At 36.8% G+C, this 22,222-nt stretch overlaps 1 protein-coding gene across 1 annotated transcript in view; it reads left to right on the top strand.

Annotated features, from left to right (window-relative positions):
• LOC110052718 (uncharacterized) overlaps positions 1-22,222 on the top strand; it is a 27,224-nt gene continuing 5,002 nt past the window's right edge. Inside the window, exons 1-14 of the mRNA XM_020758879.2 lie at positions 1-352; positions 3,850-3,927; positions 4,635-4,748; positions 5,075-5,131; positions 5,964-6,069; positions 8,019-8,176; positions 8,985-9,064; positions 9,923-10,048; positions 10,827-10,899; positions 11,050-11,146; positions 14,009-14,059; positions 15,016-15,078; positions 15,485-15,535; positions 16,565-16,654. Of these exons, the coding sequence (XP_020614538.2) occupies positions 281-352; positions 3,850-3,927; positions 4,635-4,748; positions 5,075-5,131; positions 5,964-6,069; positions 8,019-8,176; positions 8,985-9,064; positions 9,923-10,048; positions 10,827-10,899; positions 11,050-11,146; positions 14,009-14,059; positions 15,016-15,078; positions 15,485-15,535; positions 16,565-16,654 (1,216 nt within the window). The 5' untranslated portion in view covers positions 1-280. The remainder of the gene's footprint in view (positions 353-3,849; positions 3,928-4,634; positions 4,749-5,074; positions 5,132-5,963; positions 6,070-8,018; positions 8,177-8,984; positions 9,065-9,922; positions 10,049-10,826; positions 10,900-11,049; positions 11,147-14,008; positions 14,060-15,015; positions 15,079-15,484; positions 15,536-16,564; positions 16,655-22,222) is intronic.

Below are 22,222 nucleotides of genomic sequence, written 5' to 3'. Positions count from 1 at the left end.
TAGTACAACTTCCTGTTGCTCTGCTGAAATTTTTGCCCCTTTAACCTAGGACACGCAGGGATCGTAAGTTTCAAAATGTTGCGAGTTTCTTGAAAGAAGTGTGCGTGTGATAGACTTAGATGCGTGACGGCCGTCGATTGGTACCAACGAAAGCAAAGCAGTAGGTTCGAAAACATCCATTACCCTCAGCAGGAGCAGCACTCAAAATAATTTTGTCACGGCGGATTGAACAAATTCGGGCACTAACAGATTCAGACCGTTCACTAACTTACTGTAATTTATGGAAACAGCAGAAGGTACCAAGGAAGCCAAGTACATGGAGGGATATTTGGAGTTAAAAGAAGCGTCGAAGGTAATCACAAATTGATATTTTCAATGCTTAGTGTTGTGATGTGTCTGATATCAGTGACTAACATGCATGTTTGCCTACCCGAGGTGTAAGATAAACAGCAGACTATAATTAAATACGCGAAAAGCTCAGGTAGAACTTCATACTCCAAAGCGTTTGTAATGATCGATGATCTTCTTGTAATGTGTATATCAACGTGATGGCTGTAATGGTATGGGCCTCGGTAGCGGAATGACATGTTATTTTATTGATCATTATCGGTTGTTGGAGAGGAAACAGCCGCCCGCTCGGACAACAGTTCGGTGCGATACGAGTGGACGGTGAATACTGATGGCAGTAAATATTGTGCCGAGTAGAGTCTTAAGTGAATCTGTGGCGAGAGCTAATGAGTCGAAAACGAACTGCATTTTATTCCGAGGAAGAAGAAGGCATTTTGATTGTTTGAAGTCACGGTTTTTACATAGCTTGGGTCAATTAAGGCAAGTATCTTTCTCAAATTACGTATTCCGACGTTTCACCACAGTCTGCAAAAAATGCAAACAATGTGCTTTTTTCTGATCGCCACAGGGTCCCTTTTTCCTCGTGAAAGAAAATGCATCGTAAAGACAGAAAATTCTTACAAAGGAAGTTTAGAAGTCGATCGATGATGCGTTTCAGCAGGTTTAGACAAAAGCTTGAGCTACACATCCAAAAAAAATCCAAACACAATCAACACACGAGAAGTGTGGTCTATAAATTTGTAGTATGGCTAAGTTTGGCCAGCCTGTATCTCCTACAATTGGATTCGAGTGGAATTTCACCGCATGTACTGAGAAGTAATTTTGAGCAGTAGTAAGTATTTTGTATAAATGTAGCTTATTACTATAGCCAAAAATAAGTTATTCAGGCCATTTGCCATAGCTGAAAAGACAACCTGAAGAGATGTCAGGGGTCAATATCGGACAAATCGTAACATCACCCCTCCCCTGCAGTATCCACCCTTTTGTCAGAGTGGAGACTGGACTTTTGGCAGGCTTCCGCTCTGTTTCAGTCGTGTCAGTGTCGTTGGTGTGAACACAGTTAGTAGAGGGAACATAACTAGTAGGGGGAACATTACGTGAAAGGCGCTTGAAGTAACTGGATAAACATTGTCGTAAACAGTGGACAGTTGCTGATCAGATACAGGAGATACAAGAAAGGTTAGTTACATGCAACTAATATACAAGAAACTGCTCTCGGCAAGCCTGTGTTCGTCGGACTTCGCGTTCTGTGATTCCGTCATCAAGATTTTGGGTTCATATCAGGCGCTAAGCTTATAATGAATTTCAATTATGTTCACAGTAATTTATTGACGGATAATTTTTATACAGAATCTGTCGAAATTCTTTCAGCGTTTTCGTGTCGAAGAGATCAAAACATATGTGATTTGGGCTGTGTGCACGCGCGCGAAACGATGATCAAGAGGTTTTCAAAACCGGCGAATGCCTTCACCTCAATTGACACCTTGTGGATGAATTGGCTTACTGCATTTCCAACCTCCAGGTAATCTATTCATTGATCTGTTGATCTGCACGACAAAAGTGAGAAAGCCGTGAAAATTTGCTTTTTCGCTTGACTAATCGTCAAATAGACTTTGTTGGCGGAACTATAACAACAAGCTGATAATTTATAGACGACTTCCTGACCACTTGTTGAATAGTGTATCTTCTCTTCCGAAGTATCTGCAGATATAATTGCCGGATTGGATTACAAAGCTAAAGGTCGGAAGATCGAGATGCGATCCTTTCGGCCAATGCAGAATAGCGGTTCTTGAAAAGGTTGATAGGTTTTTGACTTCTAAATTCCATACATGTAATATGTTTTCTACCCTAGCTTGACAATAGTGATTGAGACTGGTTTATATTCACCTCACGTCGAAAATTTAAAAGCGTGCAAGGCTTTGAGATTTTGTGATGTGAAGGGAAAAATAACATTAGATTGATGTGTTCACTTCCAACCAAATGTTTTCCTTGGGCTATGAATGGGAATTGTATGGTTGACATGACAGACACAGGAAATAGAAGCTTGCACGAGCTCAGTGCGGAGAGTACATGCAGATTAAGTTAGCTTGAAGAAGTGACTAAGATGCACTGAACGTGAACAAACTAAAATTTAAATCATTTTAGTCATTTATATGATCATATAATTTAGATCCATATTTCAGTTTGTGTAGCACACCAGAGTGATGCAGCAAATTGATGAAAACTCATGAAAATGCAGTAGTGCACACTGAATTATTTAAATCTGATACTTCTTTTTGATTTGCCAACCAAATTAAGGTTAACTGACATAGATATGCATTTCAGTCTTGAAACTGGGGACTTGTACTGAGGGTAAAGATTTACAGGGAGTTGAAAGGAAAAAAAGTGGTAACACAACTTTGTGACCAAAATTGATATTCTCACCAAGTACAGGTATACTTATGCTCTTGCACAACTTTGGACTAATGGATACAGCCAGCTATCAGATTTGTCAGATGTTCAAGTGGAGAGTTGTCTTTCAGTAAGATACCTCCCAAACAAAATTTGATAGTCATTCAGTATCTAGAGTTGATAAAATCAGCATGAGAAAATATTGAAATTAATTAGTGTCAAATATTGTCTTAGAATGATCCAGTACAGGTATCAGTTTCACCAACTGTTTCACAAATTACTGTTGTAACTACAAACTGTCATTTCTTCTTGTAGTGAAGGACATTTGTATGTAGAGATTACTTCTATATCAATTTGCTCGAAGCTGAAAGTATCTATGTATATTTTTCTGATATTTGTTAAGTTGATTCTGTTTGTATCTGTAAAAAATGTGTTCACTGTACATTGGATTGAATTTAACAGGCTAATGGTGTTATTTTAGTGTCATGTTACATGTACTTTCATAAGTAGATTATCAATAGGCTTTGTTTGTGAGTAGCTTATGGAATGAAATTTTTGCTTGGGGTTACCCTGCGAGCAAAGCCTCCTGGCTCACAAGGTAGCTTAGGGTTTACAATGTACTTAGAAAGATAGAAACTTATTCCGTAATAGTATTTAGCTGGATCATCTATAAGAACTTGATTTTATAACTGTTATTCATGTAATTTATTATAAAGCTGTGTATTGTTTCACCATAGGGTAAATAGGGAGTTTTAGTCAGCAACCATATAATCAGGGCTCGAAAAAGTTTCCGTTGGGTTATCCGGGGCAAGTAGACTTTCCTGCCTGACAAGTTATTTTTCATTCTCACTTGCCTAATTGGCAAGGACCCAGGCAACTCGTTGACCAATTAAATAGAAGAAGGAAACTAAGACTTGCCCAGGGCAAGCAAAATTTGTGAGGGTGAAAAGAATTTGAGTCTGAAGGACAAGCTGGAATTCAAGTTTTTTTGTTTTTTTTTCGAGCCCTAATAATTAACAGACAGGTAGCAATTAAATTTCCATTGGGATTTGCCTTGTGTGAAGAGTTTAATCCATACATATAACTAAAAAAAGTGTGTTCATCTTGTAGTGGGTGAATTACTGGGTTGTAATTCGTGGATTCCAGCTATTTTTCTACAAGGATTCAAACACTGACATTAAGGAAAATGTAAGTACAAAATTATATTAAGTTTCTATGTATTGAACAATTGCAGATTTACTTGTATTTAATTTTATAGCAACATTGCACTGCTGCAGTAAATTGGGGGTGTTTTATATGAGACCTAACCTAAAACCTGCATTTCCAGGGGGAATTCCTAGTTTACAAAGACAGTCAAGTTAATAGACCACTTTCATAAATGGCGGCCAATTATAAATTCTTTTGCAAGTATTAAATTTACCCTTACTAACCTCATTTTGAAGTTGGTAATTCGAAAGAATTTTTCCTCTGAAACTAGGTTAGCAAGGTTAATTTAAATGCATACAAAAGAATATTAAACCGGCAGCCATTTATGAAAAGGGTCTATTAAGGCTTTCATCCTCAAACAATGTCAGCAATAATAATTCATTTTGAAATGAACAATTCCAAACTTTAAGCTTCATTTTTTTTTCTATTTCTGGGGACCAACTTTTAAGTAATAAAGATTACAGATTGGGAGAGACTACCTGGTTGCAATTGTTTCATTCACTAGTTCAAAGTTTGCAATTTAACTGAAAAATAATTTAAATTATCATCACTTTTATTTGTACACTGTATGTTTCGCTGAATACTTGCAGGCACAAGTACTGATTTCTAAATTAAATCATTATTTTAAGATCTTGTTAGTGTGGGCAGGATTATACTGACCTTTGATTGAAATATGGTATTGTTTTCAGATTCAATTTCATCTGGACTTAGGTGCAAAATCTAACTTTGTCACTGGTAAAAGCAGCAAAAACAAATTTGAATTTGAAGTCAAAGTAGAACGTAGCAAGAAATATTTATTTAGGGTAGGTATATACAATTTTGTACATTGTCACGAATAAGATTGTTGTACAGTTTTATGTTTTATTTGCATTGAAGCACTGCCTTTTTGAAAATATCTCAGCTTAACCTAGGGTAAATTTCAGATTAAAATGAGAAAAGTCTAAAGTTACATTGTAACATCCACCAGGCAAGTTGCTATGTTATTAAACTCACCTAAAGGACTTTATACATGTTGTTGTCTGGCATGACCTGACAACTGCTGGATCCCAGTGAAATAAGAGTAAAAACATTGATAAACTATCAACTGTTTGTGAAATATTTCATGATCCTTTGTTTTCTTGTCTTACAGGCAAATACAGAGGCTGACCGTCTTCAGTGGGTATATACGTTAGGGCTTGCTGCCCAGGTAATCTAGTCAATATTTGAATTACTAACTCCAAGGCAGTCAATTTAGTGGACCAATCATAGCTCAAAGCAAATACCTCTACATGTAGCCAAGATAAAGCTTAGGAAAACATATTTGAGCATGTCATGATTGGTTTTGGTTTTACTTTTGATGGGATGCAGGGTTTCATTACAGCAGGAGGGCAACTGGTTTTCACAGGCAGGCAAAACTATTTAAACTGAACTTTTTTATTAGAAAAACTTTCTGCTGGATGGTCAAATCAGCCAGGCAAAATCATCCTCGCAGCTGGTCAATTTACCCGGTGCCTGGCCCTCAAACAAACCCCTGGGGGTGACAAAGTGGTGCAAGTTTTGTAAAACGAGAATGTTGAATGTGAATAATTTACAGTTGTTGACTTAGAATGTCGACTCAGTCAGTGACTTCTCTAGGTGAATTTGGTTTCTGAAATTATAAGAATGAAAATTGGTGATAATATTAAATCAATTGGCATTATTTTATGAGTGCTTTGAATTTGGAAATGCTAAAATTCCATAGTATATGTACAGTAACATCAAGCACAGAATGTTATATGGCAATCATTTGGAAACTGTTGGATAGTGGAGATGTCAAAGCAGCCAACAAACAACTTTTCACTCAACTCTGTAGATGCATGACGTCTACTCAGGTTGTTTGCACTGTTAGCCACCAACAACAGTTCTTCAGTAGAACTGTGCTCATCTGGATGACCAAACTCTTGGAATTCAAAACCATTTACTTAAAATGCATGATCACTTCATGTATGTCTGGAAAATTTGTGTATCAAAAGTGTTGTAAACTTTTGTGTGGTTTTCAGGGAAAGCTTCCACCAACATCATTTGCTTGTGATCCAGATCCTGGTGACTCATCAAACAACAATAAAAAATCTCTCACTAGAACAACCTCAAACCAATACTCAGAAGGTAAATTCTGTTACCCTTTTTATGATTATTGTTTATGATTATTTATGATTATTATTTAGCATCCAGGGTGCTTATATTATTTTGGGAGCTGAATGCAGGGTGCTTTTTGGAGAGAGGTTGCTTATTAGGGATAGACTGTTCACAGCCCTCTATTTTCTTGTATTTTTATTCGATTGTTGAACACTCTGATAGAATCGCGAGAGAACTGGACACCAGTGCAAAACGGAAGACTTGACTGGGTAGGTGGTGGAGACCGAGAAAAATAGAGGGGCTGTATACATCTTTGGAAGAAAGTGAATTCCCATCGGTTGAAAGGCGAAAAAAGTGTCATCACCTTGACACCAGCTGATCATGATTGTGTCCAGCTGCGCGTTTTGCGGCTTGCAGCAGTTGTCATCACTAACACGTGCTGTGATTCATAATGGAGCAGTTGATTTTAAAATACTGTGGAATCCTGTTAAGAGAAATTTCAATGTCTCTTTGCTCAAAGATGAACAGATAGAGGCTGCTGTTCATCTCCTTTGGTCTAAAGAAGTTGTTGCAATTTTGCCTACTGGCTTTGAGGAGGGTCTGATATATCAACCCTACGCAACGGCAAAAGAAATGCAAATGTGCGAGTGTTGAACTGACAAATGTAAGAGATGAAAGAGCTTAGGATTCCCTCCATCGTTGTTTCAACAAAGGAGGACTTGCTTCTGCTGATTGGAGAAGTGAAATACAAACTTGTTTTCCGAAGACAGGGGAGGACTTTTTGGATGCAAAATTTGAAACATGTTACAGAATGAAGATTCTCTGCTAAACAATTGTGTTATGCTCATTGTAGTTGACAAATGCCACATCTTGTAACGCCTTTGGAATAAACTCGCCACAGATATGTAAGACGTCTTGCCAAAATTCCCCAAGTGAATGGCAAAAGAATGCATATCCTACAAAAATTGGAAGGAACGCTTGATTTCAGCTTTTTCTCCTTTTAGCAGCTTTTCTTGGAGTTGAAGAAGTCGTCTGAGATGACGTTCTCAACACGGGAACACACGTATGTGTTGTTGTTAGCAAACTGATACTTGCAATCAATTAAACAAGCAATTTACCGCTCAAATTTTACTGGTCTGATTTAGCTTATTTGTCAATGGGTGGAGCTGTAACAAGGCGATAACAGGGGGAGAAGCCTAATAAGTCACTTTTTTCCAAAGCTGTCTACAGCCTCTCTATCCTTCTTGCTCGCTTTGCTCGCAAACCCCACGCCCCCTCTGTGCGTACTTCGCGCTTGCTTTGCTTGCTTTTTCTTTCACATGCATGAATATAGAGAGGCTGTGAACAATCTAATTAGGGAAGGGACACTTACTCGTTTTCTGAGTTAAAACTCAACTGTCAAAATAAAAAGCCTCTTTGGTTTCAGGGAAGTTTGCTCTCACTTGGAAATAACAGTCAAGATAATTGTTTTGTCACACAAAACAATTGGTGCAATCAGACACAACTTTCTTTGCATGCTGAACTCTTAGACACTGAACTTAACTGAGTCTAATGAAACTTTGATATTGTTTCTTATTAATAAGTACATTTTCAGGGCTGTCATTACAGGTACATGTAAGTTTTGAGTAACCTGTAGCCTTGTTCTCCACATCCGTACCAAACTTGCTATGTTGTGGGCAAATTCTATCAATGACAGGCAATTTCACTTTTAGCATCACTTGAGGGAATATTACATGTAAGTGTACTCAGCTGTAACAGGTGTTACGGGTGAGGCCCTTGATGACAGCCCTGCGATTTTGTATGGCGACTTTTGCCAGTCACTGCATGGCACTTATGGAGAGACCCTGATACATGTACATGTGTACTTATAGTATAAGCTTAATGTAGCATTGCAGATTTGTGTGGCTCCCTCAGAGTGGAGCTTAAAATATAAATTTGGAATCCTTGTGTTAATAGAGTGTTATTGTTATTTTGTGTAGTACCCAACTTTCATATTAGTCCGGATGTTGCTGGGGTGACTGACGAGGAGATGCAGAAGAAAATTGTGAACATTAAAAAGCATAATTCATTCAGCAGCTACTGTAAAAATTTGGTGGGACTTAAAGACAAGCGCAATAATAAGAGCGTTGACACTGAGGTGAGGAACATTGCAAGGATGTGTTTCTCTATGCATAGTCACCATTACAAATAAAACAAGCTGTGTATCAAGTTTTTATAGATTTTACAAGGAAGAGACTGCTACAGTTTTTGGAATATGAAAATGTATGGCAGACTTATTGAAATATTACAGCATGAATTAATATGTGGGCAAAGGATATGTAAACAATATTTTCTCAAGTTAATAAGTTACAGTGTACATGTAGTTTCCTGCACCTGCCACTGACATGGAAAATTGTGAAATTAAAAACTCAACCAATTGCATTCACTGTGCCATTGCAACTATCTTAAATGGCATTCTTAGGAACTTTTTTTTTATAAAGTCTATGTCTACGGGTTTACATTTAGGACAGTCAATCCATGAGCACTTGAACTTTGACATTTTTGTGGTGACGTTAGAATGCAGGCTCTAATTCATATAATGTACAAGAATAGCATTTTTACAGTGTGGACATGCTTAATAGGAAGTGCCTTCTTTTCTCTAGTCACAAAATGTACAAAAAACAAGTTCAAAAAGTGAACTCACTGTTTCAGTGCCGTCACTGTATAAGTGCAAGACAGATGTTGGTTGGGTTTTGAGTGCAAATGTTATTCAAATTTCAACAATTCTTTATTAAGTTCATTCATATATTAATGTTTTATTCATGTAATTAATTATAAAAAAAATTTACATCTGGAAATGATGATACACAGACAAAAAATGATTTTATGTACCCGTGTTTAGTGTAATTAGGTGCATAAAGATGCAGTGATATATAATTATGTAAACTGTCTTGTTCTCTAAACAGGAGAGCAGTAGACCTGAGCCAGTACAAGCTGAGGCTGAGGCAGAAGCATATTATGATCCTTTTCCAGGAAGTAAACCTCCGTAAGTAAAAATTATATGTGCTAGCAGTTCATTGTGGCATTACTTCTTCTTCCCCCGCTTCTATGCTGGATGATCATTAATTTGGGGAATAATGTCAATTTTCATACAGTTAGCATTGTCTGAATGTTAACTGTGGACCTACAATCCCAGACAAAAGAGTTGGGACACAAAGCAAGTTCTCCCCTCCCCCCACTTTTAATGTTGATGATCAGGTGATTTTTTCCCTTTTTGTTGGAAAAAACACGATATTTTCCAATATTGGTTAGGGGGGAAGGGGGATACGTGATACAGTTCAAGTGTCCCAACTATTTTTGGCCAGGATTGTAGCTATTAGAACTGTTATCAACAGACTCTGAGAAATTAATTAGCGACAGGTTCAGTTCAGTGCAAAATGCTAAACTGGAAACCATACATCAACTTGTGGGGCAATTTGAATTTTTAAATGTAATCCCTTAATAATAAACCTTCGAGCATCTGAGTTTCCCTCAAAAAAAAGAACATCTGTTTTGACAGTATTAAATTATTGTACAATATTTATAGGCCTGGGGTGATGTCAAATGTTATCATGTTTTTTGCGTGGAAATAATTGGTTTTAATTGCTGCATGCGTAATATGTTTGTTGGTGAGGTCTGTTTGTGTTCCTCGTTAACTCTGTTAAAAAAAAAAAATCATTTTTAAGCTATCACAATCCTTGTTGCATTTACATGTACCACTTTAGAAAAGAGAAGAAATCTGGGCCAAGTCTCATCTTGCAATGGCTTGTGGGACCATCACTGAACTATAGTGTTCACTGTAGGTTGAGTTCAAACTAAACTAGTTTGAAACAAATTGACCTACAACATATCCATTGTTTTTTAGCTGGTATTTTGGTAAGTTAACAAGGGAGAATGCTGAGAAGATCCTTCAAGAGCATCCTCCTGGGAGTTATTTGGTGCGTGACAGTGAAACAGTTAATAAGCCAGGTGCTTATACCATCTCCCTCAAGTAAGTTGCTTTTTGCACGCATCCCAGATATCGCACTTTAAGGAGAATTTCTCACAAATTATTTTGGTATTAGATTAGCTTAAATAGACATTCAGCGTGTTCTATTGGTAATCCACAAATTTCAGATCATTTCTTTCCCTTGTATTTGCTATTATTAAAATAGAAGATGATTGTGTGACATTGCTCTTGATAATGAACAGTATTCTAGATTTTTGCCTTACAATATTTAAAATTATGAGTTTAAAAAGAATTGACTACATTACAGTACTTACTGTTAGGTCCATCAACTTTTCTATGAAATATCTTGGCCGCACCTCATCAACTATTCATTCATAGAAAACCCAAAGCTATAATTCATCAAATCTTTCCCTCAGGAGATTATATGTTACATGCACATTGTGTAAATTTTTCAGTCATGTACTCTGTGATAGTTGTTACATGTGCAATATGGTTGACAAACCACGTTGGTGACTCCGGGAAATTTCCATACCTCACCACAGTTGGCGTTAGATTTAAACTCCCCTCCTCCTTCAGGGTTCTCCCAAAAATGTGAACTTTGGAAGTAGGCAGAAAAATGTTTACTACGTGGCACTGAGCATTCAGAACCTTGCAATCAAAAAAGAAAGAAAGAGGCACTAAATATGATTGTAGTTTCCATCAAATATGTTATGTGATGACAAAAGCATAACCTCTACCAGATACTCTATATACTCTGTATATATGTAGTTACTAGTAATTGCCATGAACACTACTGATAATAATGTGGTTTATCTTCCAGACACAGAGAAAAATTCCGACACCACAAAGTTGAAACATTACATGATGGAAACCTCGTAATAAAGACACTTGAGGTGGTGTAATTAAAAATTTAAAGATGTACAGTGTAACTTCAGTGTGAACAGCCATGCATTATGTTCAGATGAGGTCAAATGTTTCATATGGCTTTTTTGTTCAATACATGACTTCAACACATAAATTTGTATTTATATGGTCTTTTGCAGGATAAGGCTTTCCCTAATCTTGCAGCTCTAATGAATTACTTTACCAAAAGTCAGGAAAGAGAAATACAGATGGCACCTGTGTATTGCGAGGACCAAGGTAGAATGACTGCATGAGACACTAACTTAAGTAACTTTACCTTAAAATTTGGTACATGCATGTATCATGCATGTATGTACAATACTATTATATAAACAAAACATAACCACTCCGTTGATCATTTTCACGATCACGCAATAAAAAAATAAATTGAAAACCATCCGGTGGAAAGAGCTAAGAATTGGATGAGTTGCTAGTAAGCGGATACCCGTGTTATGCGCAAAGAACTCTGGGATCATCAGGGGGCAAACATTGAAAGTGGCTAGAAGAAAATGTATAGCGAAAAGGTGTTTCAATGTCCAAAAAAATGATTTTGAGGAGAGATCAATGCTTTTTCGCTGTTGTTTTATTGCAAAGGATTTGGGCAGTGTTGATTCATGGAAAGTGTAAGTTTTTGTTTGAATAACGGTGAAATATGTGATAAAATTTACCGATAAACTCCCTTGCTTGTGTGAGGTTTATTGTGAAATTTGCATTGAAGAGAATAGTAAAAATGTCAAAACACGCTTTATCTGGGGAGGCTACCCAGAGCAAATGGTAGAAAATACCCTCTAAGAAGTTTAATAATTATAAAGACAGAAAAGAAGCTCTAAAACAAAAATTGATAATGCACAAGAAACTCCTACCCTTTGTCATGCAACCGTCATTTACCAAAATTTGAAAAGCATAATCACAGACAAATAGCATTTTTAAATACAAATACTCAGACAGATATTCATGGAGCCACCATCGATCTGTTATAGAAAAGGAAAATCACTAAAAGACATGCTTGTAAAAGCAAAACAAAGGCCTTGAACAGTGCAATGGGCACACAGCATGAATTGCGGTGTCTGTCATCTCATTTTAATCAACCCCACACAGCACAATGATCACCACTGGGCTTATTTCCAATATTATTTGTATAACTGAGCTTCAAAATAGCCAAACGTAGCCTGTACACAACTTAAAAGGCTTTACTCAGTTATTTCCTCTCGATTTATACCTAATTAATATTGTAATATATTCAGACCATTACACGTTGTAAATTTCACAATAAACCTCACGCAAGCAAGGGAGTTTATCAGTCAGTAGATTTTATCACATATTTCACAGTTATTCGAACAAAACTTACATATTCCATGTATCAACATTGCCCAAATCCGTTTACGATAAAACAACAGTGGTGAAAAATCGTTGATCTCTCCCCAAAATCGTCTTTTTGTAACTTGAAACAACTTTTCCCTCTACATTTACTTCTAGCTACTTGCAATGTTTGTCCCCTGACGATCCTAGAGTTCTTTGCCCAAACACTGGTATCTGACTAATTACTGGCAACTCATTCATTGTGATGTTATAGAAGATAACTAAATAAGACACTTCTCCAATTTTTGGGCCTGTGCATATCCCCAAACTTCAGATATTTGTTGAAGTGTTTCGCAGAAATTCACAGAGCCCAGTATGAAAACGCCATGTTGGTGTACATCCATGGTACACCAATATGGCGGCCAGAAAATAATGTTAACATGTGGAACTTACTTTGGCTATCTAGGCTACTGATTATCAGTACTGAACAAACAAGCATTTACACAAGCACTTTTCCTAATGCTCTTACTTCTAAAAAGGCTCAAAATCATGAGATTGTAGCCTTGTGTCACACACCTCCATAGCCCTGAAATTCAAAGTGCTCTGGTTTCTAAGCAAAGCGCGCTCTTGAACTGTGAAATTGTAAATAGATATAAATATACCCCCTCTTATGCCTGATGAGGATAAAAATGCTTGGTGGCTCTTTAGTTTTGGATTTTAGAAAGTGAAGACGTCACGTGAAAACGATCTATAGTATTTTTCATGTGCTTTGACTGGGTATTTGAGGTTACTGTATACCTTTAGGGGTGCCTCACATCCAAGCGATGTAGCACATCTGGTTTAAACTGTAGATACCTAAACCCCTTTATCAAACTACATACATGTAAGCTTATATAACTTGCTATCAAACTATACCAAGTATTTTAAGATAAAATGAATTGTGAACGTTTCAATGAGTTCTAAATGTGTCACATCCAAATCACCGTTTGAAAGCTACAAGTCAAAGGTAATTTGTTCGTTTGCCCTCAGATTTGGCCAATAGCTAGTTTGAGATATGGATGACAAAAACTTGTCTGCAAATTTTCTATTTTGAGATGTTTTTTTTCTCTCTGAGAATGATTTTTGTATGGTCACTCCATGTCTTTTTAATCCTTTTTCGTGAATATTCTGTAACTTTTCACTGAAATTCAGTATGGCAAAAAGCAGAGATAATTTTTTAGTGCTTTGGGTCTGGAAACTAAGGAACAAATTAAATTAGCTCTAAAGGTATACAGTAACCTTAAACTTTGGTTGAACTGCACTATCCACTGTTGCGTAAAGACAAAACAGCTCTCCGGTAGTCTACAGTCTCCAAAGAATAATTCATACAGTTTGTAAATAAGCAAGACATATATTATATCTCATAACACAAATAGGGCAACAATTCTGAGTGCAACCTTTCTCAAAAAATGGTTATATTTAGTGTCAAGCAATGGGCCATTTCTGAGTTACCATCTGCTGCTGTGCCAAAAGGAGTCTTTGTGTGAAACATTTGAGATGAAAGTGTGTTAACTGCAAGTTCATTTTTATGCAAATCAGTCTTTTTTTTGTGCAAGAAGTATTGCACAAGGACATAAGGCCCTAAGAAGTGGTCTGTTTCTGTAGAGTAATCTTGAGCACTTTATTGCTTAAAGTGAATTTTCGAATTGTAGAACTAACACAGACAGTAAAATCATAACTAGGATAATAATTATTATGTTATTAAAAACCTGGGTTAAGACCAGATTTGATGATAATAACTCGTATTTTTTGCATGTGCAGTTGACAATGGTGTCAAAGCCGTTCAACCAGAAGGTTTTGAGCCAAATGATCGTAAGTAGATGTATTTATGATTTCATTGTAATATTGTTGTTCACATAACTTCCAGTGAGTCAACTACGGTTGAACCACTGCTAATGGAAAACTCCTGTAGGCAGACACCTCCCCTGGGCAGATGCATAGCTTTGAGTGATCATCTTAGCCACATACAAACACTAGTCATGTACTTCAAACTTTCCACTAGTGGAAACCCCCCTAAGTGGACACTTATTCTTGTCCCAAGGGTGCCTGCTTACAGGAGGTTCCTCTGTGTTTAATACTTTCCCAAACTGCAGGACAGAAGTGTGTAGTTGTCCAATGTTAATAAGAGTAATAACTTAGACATAACGTGACTATGGTTGCTCAATTTGACATTGATTCTGTTAAAATAAAATTTTGTTCAGTCACATTAAGTAGTTACAAAATATTTATGGTAATTTACAGTGCAGCCTTGGTGCTTAGCTTGCGAACAGGGATGTAGTTTTGGCTGTCAGTTGTCTCCGCGAAACTCCAACAAGTGACAGAAATGCATCTGCATTCCCATACTACCTGGTGTAAGGCTGGTGAATAATTCACTCAAGATTTTTTGTTGTCGCAATTGAACCCGTGCTTCTGCATTGTACTTAGCCATCAAACTGTGAAGAAAGCTAGGGCTGTTGGTGGTGAAATACTGGGGAGAGGGGGAAGGGAACATTGGAATTTTGGGAATTTTTGTGCCACAGAATATTCATATGTTCAAGTACACTTAGCTTGGCCCTTGCTGACTTTTGGTGAAGTAATTCATCAGAGTTGCAAGACAAGGGAATACCTTACCCTGCGAATCATGTAACTAACCTTGTGAAAAAGAAGTTTTAAATATATTAAGTTGTTTTTGCAATTTAAAAAATGCAGTTTAAAATGGCCCAGTTTTAAGTTTCCTTAAGCTTCTTATTTAGATGCTGCTTACAGTCAAAGTGTTATTATTGTTGTAGCACGTCCTCCTGTACCGGGATGTGAAGACAGACCAAGCAGACCTGAGAGCAGCAGTGGTCATGGTAAGTATTCTGCTTATATTACAATGAAGGGTGCAGTGCCATTACCTCTTGACAAAAATTTTGATTGATTTTTGACAACCCTGTTATTTGTACATGTACGTCTTTGATCACTTTCTATTGGGTCTCTTTAAAACTGGCAGATCAAATTTGCCAGAACTATGGGAGATAGAGATTTCAATTTTCAGAATGGGAATATATATTGAGATTGAAAACCCTTCCTCTGGTAGCTCTCTGGTGTTTTGACTGACCATTTGAAACAAAAGACATCAGAAAGTTGTGAAAAAAATGTTGAAGAGCGACTATGCAATCTTACATGTAATTTAATAAGAAGTTTTTGTTTCTGTTTCTGTGTGGGTAGTAAATTTTGTCCTTCAGTTACATTTAAATGTCTTCTTTACTTTTTCAGTATTCCCAGGAGCAAAACCCTCATATGAAAACCTTCCAGATAAACCAAGAGGTATCATACTTCTCTCTATATTTGCTTGGTAAATGCTGACCACTCTTGTAGGCCACCCAGATCATGTGTACTTAAAGGCATCCACAGTCGCGTGTCGATTGATACCCTTGATCGACCCTCAATCAACACTCCATCGACATCTCAATTAACACTCAATTAACATCTCCATGGATATTTGGTCAACTCTCAGTCAACATCTCAGTCGACAGTCGGCCGAGAGTCATCTAATTTTCACAGACACGCCTTCAAGTGTCGATTGATACACATGAGTCGGTCAACACTCTTCCAACAATGGACCAACTGTTGATCATGTGTTGACCGAGATGTCGATCGAGTATCAATTTAGTGTTGACTGAGGGGTAATCGAGGGTATCGAGCGACACTTGACTGTGGATAGCCTTTAGTATGCATGATTCGGCCACACAGTGCAGGCTCACCTTAGCAGACACCTTGATCTGTGCTATCATTAGAACTTTGTCATTCAAAGCCCCTGTAAGCAACTGTGACCATCAACAATAATATACTACATTGTATACTAGAGGTATTTTATTATCAAAAGAAGGCCTTGGCTAATGTTGCATGCACTTGAAGAGGATTTATGTTAAAAATATCGCAGTGAAAACAATGTTAGTCAAAGTTTAATTTAGTAAAAGCAGTAAGACTGGAATGTAGGAACCATTCTGACATAAACTGTGCAAAGGTTATTTTAAATGTTTTTTGTGATAGTGAACTCTCTGAACTAGCTATATTAAATGCCATCCGCCTTTCTTGATGGTTTGTTAAAAGCAGTTCTTGCTGCGTTTATGACTATTTCTTCACTGCATTTTGAAAGTTTCTTTGCCACAATTCTATAGTTAACGTCGCTTTTGCTACTCACTTGCTGTAGATTTGTAATTGTAATCAGCTAGGGAAAAGAAAAACGTGCACTAATTGCATGAATTGGGTTATTTTTGTTAATATTTTGTCCAACTTCCAATAACAGCTGTGAACTATAAAATCTTATCATGTTTTATTATTACATTTTTTCAGCTAAACCACCTCTGATAAGTCGTGTAACGTCGCCTAACCTCATGATCTACGGATCTAAGACTCGCGGTTATGAGAATTTACCAAACAAAGGTACCGGTATCGAAACTCTTTCTCTTACAAAATTAAAATAGCAATAACAATAACAATAACAATAACAGTAACAGTAACAGTAACAGTAACAGTAACAGTAACAGTAACAGTAACAGTAGCAGTAGCAGTAGCAGTAGCAGTAGCAGTAGCAGTAGCAGTAGCAGTAGCAGTAGCAGTAGCAGTAGCAGTAGCAGTAGCAGTAGCAGTAGCAGTAGCAGTAGCAGTAACAGTAACAATAACAATAACAGTAATAATGAAGTTTTTTGGGTGCATTAAAAAAAAAAACTCAATGCACTTACATTACTATTACTAAAAATCAAGTCCATGATAGTGTTAAGTGTCTTAGTCTGTGGATTGACACCATTCAAATGGAATCTGTTGAGCTGTTCTTTCATATGGCACAGTGTTTTGTTCAATATGTTACAAAATGAAACCTGGAATTTTTGTTTCGTTTTGTTTTAATTTATTTTTAGTCGGGCAGGTACAAATTTGGAAAGAAACCTCCGATTAGTAGCCGGAACACTGTCCCTTTAATTTATCACTATGAAGAAAACGTTTTCTGTAAGCCCTAGCCTGCGTAGCTTGGCGGCTTTTAAGCAATTTGAGCGCGCTAGAAACGAGAGCCAAAGCCGCTTTGAACGTGGGAGAGGACTAACAAAAAATGTCGATAATCCGTGCAGGCGAAGTACAGGCGGTTTCTCAGTAGTCTCTCTCCCAGGCTCCTCGCGGCTTCGCTGCACGTTTATGTGGCCTCTCTTAAGGTGGCTCCATGGGGTAATCATTTATGACGTTGTGCGCGCAAAGCCAAGTGTCATGTTTTGAATGCTGTTTTTGCATTCGCTTTCACACGTAGTCCTCTCAAACTTATTACATGTAATAAACAATGATTAAATAGTGTTTTGCTATTATCTCTGTTAAAATTTTGGGATTTAGTCTTAAATAATAAATGCCCCCACCAAAAAAGTTTTTTTACTGTTTTTATGGCTTCATTTGTGATTTTCATGAATTTCCTTCGGTGAAATCTTCCAAATTTTTTATATCACTTCGCCTCCAGCGGGATACGAATTTTAAACACGAAAAAAGTAGGGTTTGTAAAGGCAGTTTCTTCGATATTTTCAAATTTATGTCTTTTACCGCTGCCAAAAATCTTGTCTTATAGATTTCCCTGAAAAACGAGCTCCGACTAAAGTAGAATATTTTCTACTAATCTGCCAAATTTTACGGAATTTCACCGAAGGAAACGCGAGAAAATTCACTGTCAGTTTTGCTTTTTGTGCTCATGTTGACGTAATAAAATATCGAAAAATACTGACGTTTTCCTTTGAGCGCGCGCAGATTACTTCCTCGGCGCTCGCGCGATCGTAAAACTATAGGGAGCCAACACCGCGGCAAAACGTATGCGCATGCGTCAAGTTCAGCATTTCCGGTTTGCTCGTGTTGTTCGGTGGTTCAGATTAATTTTGCTGTTCGCCTCGCGGTGTTTAAGCTTGTTGTTGTGAATCAGCAGCTACAGATGAAAGAAGAAAGGACCACAAATACAAAAAAGGTATGTAGACGATAACTTGTTGCAATTGCTGGTCCTGGAAATGTTCGTTGGACCCTTTAAGAAATGCTCCGCAGTGGCCGTCATTACTGATTAGTAAGCCTTTTGTCAGTTCGTGTTGTACATACGTACATTTATTTGATAAGTAGGTTTTAAAAGTATGCAACTGTACAGCTGATGTGGACCTACTACTACTAAGCCTGGATAAGGAAAACAGAAATTTACAATGCAATCGTCATAATACTAAAAATAGTGTACAATAATGGTTAAAAAGAGGGATCAAATAATTTAAAAATATCTAAAGTTAGGGTTCTTTTTCTTATTTATGCCTGTTGTTTTTTTTCAATTTGTTGCTTGGACTGCTACAAGATTATATCCGTTGAAAATTTTTTTCATGGTGACAGAGAAGGTTCGTAAGTCTATTCGTTGTTTATCGATTTTATTTAGCCTATAATACTACGAATTTCATAATGGAAGTGATCTCACGATTTCAACTTGTTGAGCTGATCATGAGAAGCTCACTTAAAACTCAAGCTACATGTAATAGTCAAGCACCTGCATGAAAATACAAATTTTCGGTTTCGAAATAAATTTCAATTTTACTTTCAGAATTTCATGATTACAACAGCAGCAAGATTGCCTTCTTTGGTGAGCCATTCTAAATAAAATGCCAGAGAACTTTGAGGTACCATTGGATTTTCATTCAGGATGGATAGGTCAAAGGAGTCTTCAAGTTGTACATTGCCAGTAATAAGAGGCAGAACACCATTACAGAACTGTGTAGTAACTCACTCATTTGAAACAATAAATTTATTAAAATTTAAAATCATTTCAGTGACTAAAATGATTTTCTATGTTACAATAACATGTTTCCTTTATGCGCCACTGTTTTGCTAGCCTATCCATATGTACACAAAAAAAACTGTTCAACTAACCGGACAAGTTTTTAATTCACAGTATTTTAAAGTTATAGCTTTCAGATTTTAAACTACCTTACTTTAAACTCACTTGAAGTACATTTGAAATCTGAAAGTTTACAAACATTGGCTGCTCCCTGAGGAGCCTGCTTTTTTGACCATCCACATCCCTTCGGCTTGTGCTGAAACCTCAAATTCTTCCAGAATTGATAACATCTCAGTTGCTGGATAAATAATCCCTCTTCTCTTTGAAGTGTATTTGTTTTCTGAGATCTATAAAAAGAATGGCATTGCTGCAAGTTAGTTCACTGGAACTACTTTTATGTCCTTATCTTTCAAGGGGTTAAATGTGAAGAAAGGTAAAACATCTAGTAATTTTACTTCATTATATAATAGAACTGACATTTATATTGGGGTAAAGCTGTGTCTGCTGTTCTAGTTAAGAAACATGCAATAATTAATTAAACAGACTTTTTAAACTGAGTGGCCTTATGGTCTTCCAAGGAGACCTGTATTTTAAATACAAATAAGCATAAAACAGGGCAAAGTACATGAAATATGCTATTGTGCACAACAAAACAAGAGTTCTTTTTTCCTCTAATACACGGTGTTCTTCGCTCGATCTTGGATCTTCCCAGAGAATAGACTGCAAAATGACATTGAAAAGACCAGGTGCAGTTTTGTCAGCAAACTCTTTCATCTGTCCAGGAGCATACAGTGGCACAGCATCACTGCTTCCATAATGATGTTGCAATGATATTTAAAATTTTCTGATCAGCTGGTCAAATGAATTTTCTGAAATTAATAGAAAAGGTAAATATCTATTTTAATAATTTAAATAAATTATTGAAATAATTTTATTTATTAAATTTAAATATTTAATTCTCTGCTTGTGTCAATAACTGTCGTGTGTTGGTCTTAACACATCCTCTTACTTATTGGATTACACAAATGCAATACCTGTATCAGAAATATAATCTTGAAATGGTGTCTGTTACCCTTACTGGTCACCTAAACAGCATGTTATTTTGATTGTTACCTAAGTCACTAGTCAATATTCAAACAAAAATAATTATCAGTTGTCCAAATCATTGAAAGGATGAGACTTGAATAGTTTGTGGCAACTCTGATGCAGCATTTTTTTCTTGGCCAAGAGACTCCTCAGATAACTCTTCCAAATCATTGCCATAATAATTGAGAAGTCCTCTAAATCCTTCTCATTAGTGCTTATGACTTCAACTGAATGATAAAATTTATGATATTGTCATTGACCATGTGCAATACATGTAAATAAGGATAATCTGTTTGAATGAGTTTTGGTCAGATGGTGTTATTATAGTGTGCCATGGATTATCATGATGTCAAACAATTATCCTTCAAAATACTTGTATCTTGTATGTCTTGTATCTTTACATTTTAGGTGAGTGATACTAACCTGATAGTTGAGTTAAGTTATGGATTTCTGTTGTCATCCTGTTACAAACTGTTTTATCCATTGTAAATTCACAATAGCAATTTATTTTTACCACCCCAAATGATGTTTGTATTTCTGCCATGGATGTTTGCTGGCTTTTTGGGTACCACAGGTCTATTCCACAAGTCTCTTCTAGAAATTTAAGTCTTTAGAACAGCAATTGGAAATGGTTCTGAACTTTTTGGAGGCCTTCACTACTGCTGTGTTGCTGCTTTAAGTTCTTGTGTAGTCCTAAAATTGGTAAATTGCAAGATCTAAATAAAAAGTTAAAAGAAAAATAAGAAATAAACATATTAGTGATGAGTTTGTTTGTATCCAGATACTGAAAATGGATGTCCAAAAAGCATATCCCCCCACAATGAAAAATGGAGTGGGTAAATTTTTAGTGAAATTTTTCATGTAGTGGGTGCTCATAGGGTTCCTGGGCACCCCTCTAACTGAATCCTCGGTGTGGAGACAACATTGCAGTACTACTGAATTTCAATAAGTATATGTGAAACTGACATTAATTTTAGATATTATTGGTGCAATTTTATGGGTTTGGTCTTAGGAAAAATAAGTTTGTCAAGTGGCATAAAGTTCTTGTTTTGCTGTCTTTAAAATTATTATTTTTCTTTAAATTTGTTTGGCAATTAATTTTTCAAAATAATATTTCCCAGCTTCTGTGCTACCTTTTTCTTTCCACAATATACCAATTTTAGACTGAACCGCCTGAGGTGGCTTTTTGCTACCTGTACCCCAACAATTAATTTTAGTGAAGCAATTGACAGTACTGTACTGTAGTCAAGAAGAGTAAAATGAAAATGTGAGGTACATTAATGCAAATAACACTACAACATCAGTAGTGCGAGATAATCTTATAGGTACCTTTTGGAGTTTGTCATCTGAGGTCTGTTTATTTCCATCTTAGTGGAGAACCATACATGCGTAAGACTTGGATCATTTAACACGAAATATAATTAAATTTATAATGAATTTTTTTGGTATCATGTCTATTTTGCCCCAAATTTTACAAAATTTGATACAAACAACTTGTTTATTGTTGCAACAAAAATCTAAGAGTATGCTTTCCTTTTCCTTAATTTCATTTAATTTGCTGGTAAGAAGATTCCGAAAATCCTTGCAGCAATCCAAGGCAGTGCGAACCTGCGTGTCAATTATAATTAACCGATGTCTAATTAACTGACCTGCCAGTAGTTCGTAACACCGGCGGCTTCTAGTCAGGATGCGAGGTAAACCTTGTTTCTTCGTCCACTCTGGTACAGCATTTGTAGCACCACCTTGCACCTGGCTTGTACCCATGACATGTTGCTCCTATGGCATCCAGGACTGCAAAAAGTCTCGCAGGAATGCGCTGTTTCCTGACGCCTCGCGAGTGGTTTTCTCTAGGAACCGAACATCTGTTGTTGCTCGTCCGTATTTCGTCCCAGTGAACATGGCAAACTGTTGAGCCCACTTGAGTTCGGCAGCTCTGGTTAAATCTTCAGACAGAAAATATTTTTTGCCGGCACATTTACGGCTGCTTTTGTTGGCTTTCCCACATTTTTCTGCGAAGGAACCTCACAACCAAACCAACGCAACAAGGAGTACTACGTAAAAAAAAAAATGCTCTTGTCGAGCACGAACGCGCCCGA

The sequence above is a fragment of the Orbicella faveolata genome, unplaced genomic scaffold, assembly GCF_042242905.1.
Source record: "Orbicella faveolata isolate gen_17 unplaced genomic scaffold, um_ofav_v1 contig_36, whole genome shotgun sequence".
Classification (NCBI taxonomy): Eukaryota; Metazoa; Cnidaria; class Anthozoa; order Scleractinia; family Merulinidae; genus Orbicella; species Orbicella faveolata.
Note: the sequence above shows the minus strand (reverse complement) of the source record. Positions and strands in the feature narration are given on the sequence as shown.